Consider the following 15,194-nt stretch of genomic DNA (forward strand, 5'->3'; position numbering starts at 1 on the left):
TAGTCATAGAATTATAGATCTCCGAAGGTGTCGTTATATTGAAACCTCCGAATGGCAAAAATGGAACGATCAATAAAGAATATTGGCGATTCCCAATTCGACAGGAAGCGGAGTTTCTGATCAGAAATTCAAATTGAATCGCGGAAAGCAGAAACATTTCTGTCACACGAAAATTGCAATAAAGAAGGTATACTGTTTTGAAAAATGATGTAAAAAGCTCGGGGGGGTTTCTCGAGTTAAAGTAGATAGGCGAAGAGAAACGTAGAAGCGTGGGCGTTAAACGGTCGAAACGGCATTTCCATAGGGACCCACCCACGTTCCTCTTTGCGTGAAGAAGAATGGTGGCAGCCTCAGGTGGATCATCTAATATATACAGGGTGTCTTCGCAAGATGCCCCTATCACGGTGCCATGAATTTCATGGCGATTTAAGGACAGTTCTTTTTATCTTTTTTTTTTACAAAACGATATCCTGAAATAAGCGGCACTAAAAAAACTCGACTCAGTCGGAATTCATAAATTTTTACGTACAATCGGAGAGCTATTGAACCAACAAGCCCCTGGTTAAGAAAATATGAACTCCGCATTAATCCAAGACACTTCATGTAAAAGGAACCGCGGCGCACCTGGGTCACCTCGTATACATATAAACTCGCGCACGTAGAAGCCTCGTGCATAACGGCGCCGAGTAACACGCGAAATGCATTTCTGTTTCAGGAAGCGCATACATCATCAGATGGAGTGCGCCGCAGTTGATGGTCGTGGCGGTGCAGTACATTCTCACGGGGCCCTACATGCCCCCGTACGTACCGCAGACAGCGAATTAAGACGTCCGTCGCAAGGAAAAGGAACCGCCGTCTTCGCGCCGTTCACCCGCGAGGAAAAGGGGTCAGGGGACGACGCGCGAGGAGAGGGACCGGGGGGGAACGCTGGTTCCCTAAAATATATCGTCGCGTATCTTTCGCGGGAAGCGCGCTTTTTGCGGAGCCGCGTCGAGCGCACGGATTATGGAGCACTGATGGACAGGAAATGTGCTCGCGAACTCTGGTAACGGGTAACTGGTCAACGGGTAACTGGTTTACGACCGACGGACATTAATCTATCCCGATCTGAAATGGATTCCGATTTTGCTTTACCGCTCGTCGATCGAATTGGCCGATCGTCGCGAATCGGATTGAGAGATTTTCACAACGACAGCGAAGTATTAAATAATTTTATTCTTATTAAACGGAGATTTCCTCTCGCAGATGATATACGCTGAAATATCCTGGCTGTGCTCGATAAAGTTCGTTCTTCGTTATGGACGTCGTATAATTCTTTATGAAATCGTTTTCACGCGCGGGATCGATAAGCTACTGTGCTCCGTACTCGGTCTCAGCTACAGCAGAGTTTAAAATTTAAACGGACAGCTAGAAAGAGCGCCGGGGCGATGCCGATATATATTAATCGATAAGCCGCGATACCAATAAGTCCTAACTATTAATGTATCGCGACGCGCCGCGGATACATTTGAAAGTATATTCGAGATAATTTTAAACAAAGCTGAGATAATATTCGAATAAATTTCACTTATTGAGTTGTATAACGCCATATCTTCCCTGACAGCTCTTTTGTGATTCCACGAAATACTTTTTTATATGATTAATATACAGTACTATACGTGCGTCACATGTGATACAATTCGAAGACCGTGGAGGTTGCTTTAACCATTTGCTTTAATATCTGGTTTTTAAGACATGCTACGAGACTGTGTCGAATAAAATTAGATAAATATTTCTTTCTATCTATACTCAAGGATCGTTGTTCCGTAATGTAAAAATAAAAGAAGGATAATAAACTTAGTGATCAAACAAAAGAATTGTGCGTTTCCTCGACGTGTGTGGATTTACGTGTAAATACGACGCATCTCGAGACCAATGAGGGGTCGTCCGAGAGATCTCTCCAGAGAACTGAGGGGAATTTGATTAATGCCTCGGCACGTGAAAAATAGCGGGGGCGTGATCACGACTCTTCGCAAGCGCGACAATGACATAAGAGTCATCGAGAATTTTTCATGGACCGTGAAAAAAAAAACCTATCGGTAATCCCACATGCCTTTGACAAAAATTCACTAAAAACTCTAATAAAATTATAACTGAATTACGAGGTAAAATCCCGCGCGTCAGGATTGAAATATATCTCAATCGCGCTGCGTACGCCCGAATAAATATATAGATGTCACGCATTACAATGCGTGGCCTAAAAACACACACAGACATTTTATAAAAGCGGACTTTTTTACGGTAACACAAATGACAAGAAGCGGAGCGCTGCTTTTGCGCGAATTTTATTGCGCGCAGGTTGTCAGTTATATATGGACCAAAATTAAATTTATTGCAGATCAGGGAACATTATTGTCCGATAAAATTTATATCAACTTTTGAATGTCCGATCCGTCGTGGCGACATATTATTGCCTCGTGAAAATTTACGAATACCCTATATTCATTAAATGTCCTCTTCGTTTAATTAAGTGCACGTATATATGTATTTTGTACCGTTAAAACGCTATTGGCAATTTTTAATTATCACGTACGTTGGAACGGTTATTATTCGCCAATTAAATGTTCTATGAAACTCTTTCGTTCTCAACGTCAATATATCCGTAACGATTTCCACTGCTGTCACTTAATACAGATGCCGCGTACAGGACTTATTCCGATAAAAATTACAACGTAAGATAACTCTAGCGTGTATAAACTTTGAAGAGACTGAAATTGCAAGTCGCGATTTATATGATTCCTTTTGATTACCTGAAAATTATGAGTCTCATCTGGCCGCCGTAACTGTACGCGCTCGTTAACGAAACGATCTCGATTATTGGTACAGTAGAATCGTTTTATGCAATTACAAACGCGCTCGAAGCGCACGATTTCTATCGCAGGAACAATAGGTCGGAATTGAATTAATATACGAGTGCGAAATTAAATTACTTTATGTATAAAGAAATGAATGTGTGAAGCGCGTAGTAGCATTTCTCTCCGGCGGAAAGTCTCCGCGGCAGTTAATTGCCTTCCGCTCTTCCCATTCATTACTCTTTACACGCACCATTGTACATATCAAAATCTCAGTGTTCTGCCAGTACTTTATGCTAATTGTTATACTAGCTATCGTTATCAGCTCTTTTACGCCAGAGCCATTTAAGATTAAAATTTTATATTTAATATACGTTTCCAGGTAAATTTTGATTATGCATATAGTGAATTTGTTCACTTGACAATTATGTCTGAAGCAGTTATAAATTACAATATTTTCTGAACAGACGCCGTTAATTACGTTCACATTTAAATGGAACATAATAAGTTTAAGACGAGATTGATACACATGAGAAATATTATTTCGGCCGGAAATTTCGCACCGAACCTCGTGTTAGTTTAAAACCGGAAACTCCGGCTGTGTATGGCCGACGGATGCCTTCACGGAAAAACGGAATGTGAATAGTGAAGCTGCACGATCCTGATGGTATTTTAACAGAATACTGAACGTTCGTGTTCCTGACTCTTAATTCCCAAAATAAAAAAAAAGAAGCCTTTTCCTGCTAATAAATGTGAACAGCGGCATATTTCTTTCTTTGGGAAATTACTGCAGTAATATAATCCTCGTTGTCGAATGGACCATCGATCTCTCTTCCGAAGAGCACATTCCGATCTTTCTTTCTCAACACTAGCCCTCTCCTCTCTCTTGGCTTCAGTAACAGGACGCCTGGATTCGCCTCGTAGAGATCATCCATCTGGATATCGAAACACCTTGACCACCCCTTTATCTCGATCCCTCGCCGGAAATGTATGCGCGCGAAACTCACGCGCATCGCGACGCCGGAATATACAATACCGCAATATAATTGTACAGCGGCCCCGTCGGAGGTATCATTCCGTAATCTATGTAGTCCCGGTCGAATGGGGGATTATGTTAAGCGATGCGTGAGCGCGGCCACAGTCCACGGCAATCCAGGCGTAACAGAGATACTGCTCGGTGACGTCGTTACACTTGCACACACGCGCGCGCGCGCGTTCCCCCGCTTATGTACGCACTCCGCGATTATGTATCGCACACATAAGCGCATATACGTATATACGACCGATGCATTGTATATTTGTATATCGTGAGCGATACGCGCGCGCGACGCATTACCGCGAGCGCGGCGGCGATCGCGGTCTATAGGGAGACACACCCCAGGGGGGTGAATCTGTCCAGATCTACCAATGAAACTTGAGTTTGAGACCCGTGGCTGCCACAAGTGACCGCTTTGATCGAGAGTGCACTCGCCGATTTATTAAGATTGTCAAAAGACGTTTCACTCTTCGAGTTCCAAAGTTTCTCAAAGGAAAGTTATCATTTAAGCGCGGGATTAGAGTTTCGCGAAAAAAAGTCGATCTATTTCGAACTGAACGAGAAATGGCTTCTCGTTAGTTATTTTGGCTTGCGACACTTAACTCACTGATTCTTCATTTTGAATGACTTTATGGGTTAAAGGTTGAAGATCATTTTACCGTCTCAATATTAAAAGAAATTTGAATCCAGGTCATCACTAAAATATAACTTCATACTTAATAACGAAGGTATATTCTTCAAAAGTAATTAAAGTTTTAAAATAGTATTAACTCGAAATTTCAGAAAATGATCGCCCGTCCCTGGAGATGGCTAAATTAATCACGAAGATGCGATATTCTGATAAATAAGCAGAAAATACGACGGTTTACCGATACATCAATACGTTTGTCGCAGCGATTGTCAACAACCGCGCACCGTGTATGCATTCCGAATACGCGTTTTTGGAGCGGTGTATTACGGTTCACGAAACGACAATCCTGACGCACATACCGCGCGTTTCGTCGCGCGAACGAGGTTGGATATTGTTAAACACGATTTTTTTTTTCCACGAACAATTCACGACGCGAACGGTCCATTTTGCGTTAGTGAGTCGCGTGTGTCCGTGTGTTTCGCCCCACGTGGATGTATATACCGTTGAGATTTATTTTTTTAGCGTGTAAAAAGTTAATTGCCGTTAAAACGCGATGCCTTCATTTGCACACTCATTTACTTTTTATGGAGGATAAATCGTCGACTAGCACTTTACAAATTATGACCTAATTCAACCCGGAAGTTTTAATAATCTCCCTTCGAACAGACATGCATCATTTGATAAAGTTGTTTCAATCATGAATGCTTTTAAAGATTGTATATTTATATATGGAAATTTTATTTTATGTCTCTTTTTTTCTGAATTTTTAAATATATAAATAGTAAGTAATACATACATATATATATAATACTATATCTCGTTTTATAGAAAAGCAACGCCCTCAAATCTAAGACCATCTTACATTTGCGTTATGGATCTGCTTAAATTTAAAGCGGGGTATATTTTACGAGGCTGTTAAGTATTAAATCGGAAAGCTTGGTACGCTTTCCGTTTCGAACGGAATTTATGTCCGTATTCATTATAGCAACAGTAAAAAGACGCTCCTTTAAAGAGTCTCGCCCGACCAAGAAGGGGCAGCAATAAAATCCCGGGGCTGTGCGATCATTTTCTAAAAGCTGCTGCGTATACGGATTTTTCTCTAAAGAGCCTACTGTGCTCGATGAAAACCGTAAAGAATTCGAAATATAAAAGAAATCGAGAAAAATGCATCGGGGTATTTTTACGCATAAAATACGTTACGCATAAAATATCAATATCTAATTATATTTGCAATCCTAAAGCGTTTCTTGTAATCATATTATACCTAAAATAGATTCCAAGAAAAGTACAGAGTGAATATGAAAATACAAATCTCACGAAGAACATGGAATGAAATGAATCAGTTTACCCTAGATTCGAGTGAAAGTTATTATCAGCTGTGACTTAATTAAATTTTATTACGATTTAATTAATTACAATTTAAGATTATACGTTAGATATTTAAGTAATCGGAATTATAATTATATTTTAATTTAAGTAAAACGCTTAAAATGAACTGAAAAACAATATTTTGTATTTATTTCTAGTTAAGTGCAAGAGAATTTTTTAATAAACGCATATTTATTTTTACATATTTTTTTTCCAATATTGTAGTGTATAATTATATTTTCATAAATAACGATATAGTACACAGATTTTTTAAATATATTATAAAACAACGGAAATCAAAACGAGAGATGTTATTTTAATAATATTTGTTAAAATTGGTGGATATATTTGTTGAATTCCGCAATAGTAAGTTTAAATCAAAACGTAAACTTCGATATTTTTTCAGACAAAATTCAAATATTGATTTCCAGGTTTCATCAAACCTGACAATACGTCGAGATTTATCATTTTTCTGTTTTTTATTTAATATATTGTAAAATTATCAATTTTATTTCCATTTTTATTAATTATATTGTAATCATGTGCTATAGTGAGGAATTTAAATTTAATTATCGATTTTTGCTTGATAAAGCTAAATTAATTCTGTTCTCTACGTCAGAATTTATATTCCCATAGTCCATGTAATCACGTTCTTGTTCGCAATGTTCTAATTTCCCTTTAATTATAGACATTAGAATCTATTTTCCTTAATGTAGAGCTTATTCCGCGTACATTTTCCTGTTGGAACAAAGAACGAAGAACGAAGGAAGAAAAGCAATAGCGAATGCTGGACTTTACGATGTACTTCGTATCCTCCTTATTACGCAATTATGCAATGAGGAAGGAAAGTAATGTTTACGAATGGGTTTAATATACCGCGGCATTAGCATGAGGTATTTTTAATTCTCAAATATCTCTGGGAAGAAACCGTTTACGTAACCGTATTAATAATATTCAAAACTCAAGCTTTAACAGCGCAAAACAAATATTATTTTGACACACGGATTAATTGTGTGCATCGCGAGTTAAACGGCATTAATTTTCATCGACTATCTCTGTTATCTAATCGCCAGTAACCGCATCGTTATATCTGTTGTTAATATACGCTATTATAATTTTTCGTTGTATCAGCTGCTTGGGATGTTGAAGCTATTTTAAACATCTCCGTTGTATTCGCCACAATGCACGGTGCTTCTGCACCAGTACTATTAACGTAGCTTAAACGATTGTCGTCATATCCAGTGTGCGACAACGTGGAATGTATTATATTTCCATGAGAAAAGCTCGTCCCTTGCGATATTGCCCGAATGCGCCCGCGAAGATTTACCTTTCGTCCCAACGAAAACATTTATTCTGCATTACGTAAAAGTACCTTTACGTTGTAATTTCTGCCGTGACGACTCGCACGTCTTGTAATATTTGTTCCGCTCAGCGAAAACCCTCTTCGCGCCATTTATCCCTCCCTCCCTCCCTCTCTCGTCGTTCTTATCCCGATGTGTTTGCGCCGCGGTATTCGAATATTATTCGAAATATTCAAACAACAATATTCGAGCCGTTTGTGACATTAGACATCAATAGGTATATCTGTGACGTAAAAAGTAGAATGTATCTTTACGCGAATAATTTAATTTACACGTGGTTTTATATATATACATACGTACATATATGGCAACGTGCCATCCAATCGAATGCACTTTAGCAAATGTTTATTTTCAGTAGATTGACATTCTCCACATCGATTCGCGTATAGCTCTGCGCGCGCGATAAAATGTAATTCCAATTCTCCGCACTCTCAAAGCATTTCACGCCCAGTTTACTACGATCCGTCCGTAACGGGTTACGACCGCCTAAGTATTGTCTCCGAATGAATTCAATCTGCCGGTGTTTTGTTTTCATTTTCTTTTGTCCCTGCTTTAACGGCTCCGTTCGTCGCGCGGCCGCGCAATTTTCCGCGTGAAAAGCGATCGCGATTCGAGAGATGTAAGAACGATTAACTGTACCGACGCGAAAGTTTGCCCCGTATTATCGACGCTATTAGAGAATTTGACTGTAAAACGCGCTATAGTTGCGCGAGTCCGCAAAACTTGCCTGTTCAAGTCGTAAATGAATGCGTAAAGATTTTACAAGCATTTACAAACATTACATACATCAATTCAATTTTAATTTTCACATTTTCATCCACGAAAGGTCATTAATTCCGATAAATAGCCAGTTTAAGCATATTATTCTTAAAAACCTATAAACATAGATATATATACTGGCTTTCCCGGCCAGAAATAATCTATCGAATGAATGTCGATTTGACATCGATGTGTCAATAAATGTCGAATACTGATTGATATTTTTATTATTTTGTGTAAAAATTGTTCCTATCATAATGTTTTTATTTTATTGTTAATTGAACAATGGCGAATATTTTTGTTAGATTTCTACTGTGTTTTAGTCAATTCACTACAATGAATACAGTATATATACTTATATGTATATTGTACTTTTCGATTTTACATCGATTCGATGTAGAATTGGCTGAGAAACAATTTTACTCAAGATGAAAATAACTATAATGAGGTCTGAAATGACAAAAATATAAAACTGTATTCGACATCGATCATTCATCGACGTTAAATCGACGTCAATTCGTCTAATCATTTCTGGCTAGATTTTTTATGTGCTTATTTTCTTTTAAAGACAGTTCTGTTTTTATATATACGTCATAAATGTAAGCACAGATTTGTTGGTATTTCCTGGACTATACACCGGACCATATCGCGTTATTGTGTTCACGCGATCGCTACAAGATACGGTAGCGTTTTCTCGACCGGTTATACCGAATTTCTTACGATTCAGACGCCTCTTAAATTCGCTGACGTGCACCGGTTGTATGATACGACGCCGCTACGTGAAATTGGTTGCCTGGCTGGTTTTTTATCTGCGGCGTACAACGCGCGTGATGTATTTTCGCAATGTTACTCCCCCCCCCTCCGCAACGAGCACAATGCACGCAAAATCATAGAATAACAGTGAGATAACGGAGAGGGAGGGCGTGCGAAAGGAAGGGGACGAGATAGAAAATCCTGTTATACGCGGCGCGCGCGTCTTCGCTTTGCCGGGCTCTCTCACCGCCTCATTTAATGCAAGCCATTCGTAAGGGGTGGAAGCGCCAAAGTGTTGTCTTTAAACGAACCCAATCTGTTGCATTTTGCTCCCCTTTTGTTTAGTCTTCCTCTTCGCCCAGACATTCTACGACGATCTCTCCGAAGTGTATTTTGATTTCACGCGAATAAGCCTTGCGTCAATCTTAGAAGATGTCGCGTTCCTTTCTCTAATTATTTGATATCATGTTTATTATAGCATGTATAACCATGAAAAAATTACTTTTAATTTTTTTTTAAATTAATATTATTAGATATAGGTTGATTCAGGAGTTATCGCCATCTTAACTTTTTTTCAAGAAAATATTTATTTTAAATCGCGGTGAAACTCGGATACTTTCGGTACAGCGTCGAACAGATTCAACGTCGGCACGCGTGAATCGTCCGCCCTTGCGGGTAAGCTAGATCTTTATCTGTGTACCGTTTTCACATGCGTGTTTATTTTCCGCGCGACGCAAACGAGAGTGCTGCTTCAACATACGCGCTCTTGCAACGCACGTAAAACCGTAGAATACCGGCAGGTGCAATAGGGAAGGCGAGAAATAACGGAGAGGCCAGTTACATCGTGCGCGAGAGAGAAAGAGAGAGGGCGAGAAGGGACGAGGTGGGAAAGGGCAAGAGAGAGGCGAGAGGCTTCGTTATATATATACAGGGGGATCCTGTTATACACAGCCTGTATCATCACTTTGCGATGTACTTGCGAGCTTTTCCCGCCTCGTTTAACACGGCCCATTCATAATGGGATGACGGCCGCGAAAGTATTGCCGGTTATCGCGCCGCGCGCACCACCTAGCCGGCCAAACATTGTCCGACCCCCGATTTAGCGTCGTTCCCGTCTTTCTCATCCTCCCGTAACCCCTCCCCCCCGCCACCCGGCGCGTGGATACCTATTGTCCTGAATTACGAGGCGCGGGCCGTCCGACGGCTGCGGTCCACACTTTTACGGCCCGCGGCGCCTCATAATCGTCAGATTGGTACGACAAAATTGGCCGGCCCAGTCATTCCGTTCGGACAACTATCGGGAAATACCGCTATAAATTTCGCGGCACTCGGTATTTTGTCGCGGATATTAAATCGCATGCTGATACGCGGTAGTATTATTGGCGCTGTCACACGACGCGGTGGATGCCACTACCTAAATGGCAATTAATCGCAGATTTTGGAAGCGCGGAAGACGCGGACGATGACTATTTCGAGGATTCCTGCAATCACCTCTCTGACGTTATATCGACAAAGTCAAAGGCAAAGCTGGTACTAGAGCGGATTTTAAAGAGAACCCAAGAATGCCTTGAGTTTTTGCGTAAATTTTTACAAAACAAGGTATACGTGTATACAAGGGATAATTTGGTCGAGATGTTAACCGACCGTAATATCATTGTTTATAGGTATACGAAGTAACGGCGGACCGTGCGACGATCATTAGGGATTTAGGAAACGTAATCTCTCGCATATATCACGTGCCGCGTGTTTTCGTATGTAAATCTCGGGACGACGTTGTATGTTAAGTAGATCATTTCTACTGAGTTGCGGGACTCGCTTGACTGACACAAATTGAGAGAACACACGGCCCAAATAAATAATATAAAATTAAATCAGAATTAACTGAATGCAAAAATATCCTATCGATATTTCTTAAGTATTTTCGTCGATGCTTTTGCGCGTAGACCGAGTATATTATTAATTACAATAAAATGATATTAATAACGAATTATACTTTGTCAAAAGATGAAGGAAATCCATAGTAAATTCCATGATAAATCAAAGGAGAGACCGCTAACGGCAAGTTCTCCAAAGGCGAAACAAATGGAAGATGGAAAACGTAACGTTACAAGCAGAGGGATAAAATACGGAACAACGAACTTGAACATTTTTGCAAGGGGATTAATCTGCACCGACTTGAATTCCGCAAAAGGCGCGATTCCGCGACGATACGCCGAAGGCAAAATCCCGCGTAGAGATACTGCCCGACTATGCGACGCGAATCGTGAAACATGTTGAAAGTATTATTGCTTATACTTTAATGTATTATTGTATCGAGTGTTTACGTAAGGATTGCATGAGATAAGACGATTTTCGGTGCTCAAAGGAAATGAGAAAGATTTATAAAGTTTAATATTAATTGCGATCACGCGGCGCGCCGAATTTTGCGCGCTCGCAACAAAAATCGGGGGAGAGATACCGATTTTCCTCGCGCCCGTGTGTCCACGGCGATTAACGAGACGAGAAATTCGGCGCGCAGAGTGCGAGACAACTGTACATAGCTCAATGTATAAATCTACATTTCGGTTACTTGTATAAAGCATTTTAAAGCACGTCCGGCGTCGATCGTGCGGCGATCCGATCGACGACCGGCGACGTCACTTCTCCTCGAGGTGCTTCATTCCCAGTTAGTATAAATCTATGTACATAATTTATCGCGTAATAAGTGCCAAATTCATGAGTGTATGCGTAAGTGCGCGTCGGTGTGTATAATGCGTGCGTGTGCTTGTGTGTGTGTGCGCGCGTGTGTGTGGATATGCGTGCATGGGAATGCGCTCTCGACGCTACAACGTGACTGCGCGCTCGTTGATTATGCTGCGTACGCGTGATAAGATATAAATAATTGATCGCAGACACGGAATTTACACCGAAATTCGCATTAGCGGAAGCGTTCCGGGCGGAATCACAATATTAACATTCAACAATTACTGCATGTTATACTCGAATTCGATTCCGAAAGCGTAACGCGCTCGCGCGCGCACGAGTTTTATAATTAGAGTTTAAATCTCTGCCGGGGGTGGGCCGCGATACCGAAATTTAATCCGAATAACTCCGAATAAATCGCGTTCACATTTTATCGATGACCGTCAGCGAATTTGCTGCAATCGCGCGATCGAAATGTAAATTTCGCAAACGCTGACGCGATTGACTTGACATTACTAAGGCTTTGTCAAATCCATCACGTAAATGCAAGTTGATTTGATTGCGCAAAACATTTCGCGACTCTGATACGTGAACGTATGGACGAAGACGGCTCGAATATGTAAGTCTTTGCGCTTCGTGTTTTCGTCCATGCGCAAGCAGATCGATCGTAGGACGCAACGTTGATAGAACTAAAGCTATTAATTAACGTGTAACGGAATTAGAAGCGGATCAGTATGCTTCTCATTTGGGACGAGCGTGAAGCGCTTGACTACTCACCAGATCTAGTCGATAATGTTGAATTTTGTATAGTCCTAGAAAAGTCAGGGCGGATTCGAACTCGGCGCTTCGTGCCAAAAAAAGTTTTAGCACGCACGAATGCATCTTTGCGCAATGACACGAGTGTGTCCGAAGGATACATTTATCCCCGCACATATTTCCCGGGATAAATAAAGCATAAAGCGGATAAAATAACTATTTCAAGATCCTTCGGAATATTGTATAACCGTTTGTTTCTCTGACATTGCTGGGTGAAATGTCGTTCCTTAAGTATATTCGTCGCAACATTATACGTAATTCATACCGTTTTGCTGACCTTCAGATACGAGAGATTCAATTATTAATAAAGAAAGGTCGCAAGATTTCTCGTCGCGAATAGGATAAAAGTATCCTGAGTTGCATAATTCACAGGTATGTGATTGCTATGAACGCTTATTTTACCTCGACACTTTATTCCTTTCGTTACGAAGCAGAACTTTGTTATTGAAAAATAAGAAAAATAAGCTGTTAAAAAATTCTTAACATAACACTACATTCCAGCTACGTGGAGCGCGAAATTCTACGTTTTTTAAGCGTGAAGATATTAAAAAGGGAACCTCCGGAGAGAGAGAGAGTGAGAGTGAGAGAGGAAGCGAATACACCTCGCCGAGATGCCTCTCTGCGCCGCCCTGACTCGACTCACAGCCTGATAATGACGACGCTCGCGAGCGACAAACTCACACAAAGGACCTAGCTTGTAAGGGGGTAAACAATAATTATCACGCCGTCGTAAGTCTCGTATATCTCGTAGCGAAATCCCGTTGCACGCCCGCCACAAAAGCCGGCCGCGTCGCACGGATAATATTATTATTAATTGTTACTGTTGAACGCGATTAGAGAGACTAAAAGAGAATATTAGAGCGATCGGTCGTTTCTGGCGGGGCCGGTTTCTTTTGTGGTTCCGGCTGGCGGTCCTCATTTTGTTCCTGTACATAGATATACATAAACGAAGGTGTAATCCGCTTTAGATCGATATGGCGTACATTGGAGGTATAATATCATTTATCGGAAGGGGAAAAAGGTCTCGCGCGCGGCGACAGTTTATCTTCTCTTCTTCTTATTCTTCTTCTACGTATTTCCACTTAAAGATAAAACGCGAAGAAAACGATTGCTTTCTGAATTTTCTAAAAGTTTTACTACTTTCACGCGTGCGTTTGTCACTTGTTCGAAACGAAGGCATTTTCTTCTTAATATATTTCCACACAAATATTCTTTAATATAATATTTAAAAGTTTTTTTTTTAAATATAATCATCACACACGAACGGCAATAAACTGGTATACTTCGTTCATCGACAGTTGACGCAGTGCCTCTATTCAATTTCTATTATTATTCAGTTCCACGTAGTTGAGAAACTTTGCATTTTTAGTAGCAATATCACGATGTTCCGGTACGAAGTGTGCATTCAGCTCTGTCACAGTTTTGTTGCAAAAATGTTCACTGACATACTTCTAACAGAAGCGAATTGTGAACTCGCAGATTTGTAGCCTCACTATATATATTTTTTATACTAAATGTAGCCGTTTAATTAACTCCTCATACTTGCGTTTTTATTATTAATTTAATTACGGATCAGATGTCACTGCGATTTTCATTAAATGGGTATAATAAAAAAGTTCGCATTTTTAATCAACAGAAAAAATATATATTTTACTTTGTTGGAAAAGACAAATTTTTTTCTATAATTATGTCACTATAAAGTTAAGGAGAAAATGCTAAAATTACTTCGACACGATTCAATCATAAAGACCTTGAAAAAAAAGTGCTGAAGTTTGCTGATCGATATTCGGCGAACGAAGGAGAGTTGTAAGGCGAACACGATTGCGATTACAGGCCAATGGCAGAATGCCTCTCCTTTATATCGATATAGGATTAACGAAGCAAGGCACATGCGAGAGCTGCAAATCGCTTTTAATGTGCATCATAACTCGCTACGTAGTGTTAATCTAAATGTTACTACATTTAATATGTAAGTATAGATTGTGTTTTAAACTTGTAAAATACAGAATGGCGAAGAAACCTTCATTTATTACTTGGAAAGAATATTGTCAATTAAGAATAAAAATCCAGTTATGTGACTATTTAAAAATCTCGCTCTCCCTTTCACCATATTTTCGATTCAAGAAGATACGTTTTACCCACGTCGCACCGTATGGTTGATATATTTCTCTCATTGTGATAAATTATCTAAACTCAAGTGTACGAATAAAAGGAGAGAAGTATGTATTTTTGTGTTAATCTATATCCTTATACAACTTAAACATAACATGATATAAAAAAAAGTAGTTTTTAGAGTAATAATTTTATAAACTACAATTAAAAATAATATATATATATATATATATATATATATATATATATATATAGATAAATTTAATATATGTATAAAATACGCTTAATTACAAGTAAGTGAAAAATACTTGACGCTCGATACTCTCATCGGTTCCAGCATTTGTTGGTTCTCCTATTAAAATATATCGTTTAAAAAGGACTCTCGACGCCGCTCGCTTTTTTATTTCTCTCTTTTTCTGCTTCGCGCGAGATATTTTCCGCCGTGGCAAGATTTTCAATCTTTTAATTCGTCCAATCATCGCGGCGATATCTCACGAATATCGGCGCTGTAAAGCGCGCAGGCGTTTCCAATTAATTCAGTTTACCGTGAGTGCAATAAAGTCTAATTACGCCGGCAAACTGCCCGTGCTAAATCGTCACAGGCACTTTCCATGAGTGCGCGCACTGCGCACCGGCTATATGATATTTCATTTGCAGGCGGATACGTATAATTTTTGAATGGGGAACAAATAAAAATGGTAGGAGAAGCACCGGATCGCGAGGGTGATACCGAAACGTAAAAAAACAAGTGGGCACACCGACGAGACGAGGGGAGAGGCACGAGAACGGTGAAAATGTACTAGGTGTACGCTCTCGATTTAATGCTCCGCTAATAAATCGCCAGT

General features: G+C 39.9%; 1 protein-coding gene and 1 long non-coding RNA gene across 9 annotated transcripts in view; one reads left to right on the top strand and one right to left on the bottom strand.

Annotated features, from left to right (window-relative positions):
• Nucleotides 1-14,463, top strand: part of LOC139807967 (lachesin) — a 268,286-nt gene extending 253,823 nt beyond the window's left edge. For all 8 annotated transcript variants that reach the window (XM_071769497.1, XM_071769498.1, XM_071769490.1 and 5 more), the window contains one exon: nucleotides 716-14,463. In XM_071769497.1, the coding sequence (XP_071625598.1) occupies nucleotides 716-825 (110 nt within the window). In that variant the 3' untranslated portion in view covers nucleotides 826-14,463. The remainder of the gene's footprint in view (nucleotides 1-715) is intronic.
• LOC139807968 (uncharacterized) overlaps nucleotides 1-15,194 on the bottom strand; it is an 82,411-nt gene that overhangs the window by 53,890 nt on the left and 13,327 nt on the right. The gene's annotated exons all lie outside the window — the stretch shown is intronic.

Source organism: Temnothorax longispinosus, chromosome 2, assembly GCF_030848805.1.
Source record: "Temnothorax longispinosus isolate EJ_2023e chromosome 2, Tlon_JGU_v1, whole genome shotgun sequence".
NCBI lineage: Eukaryota > Metazoa > Arthropoda > Insecta > Hymenoptera > Formicidae > Temnothorax > Temnothorax longispinosus.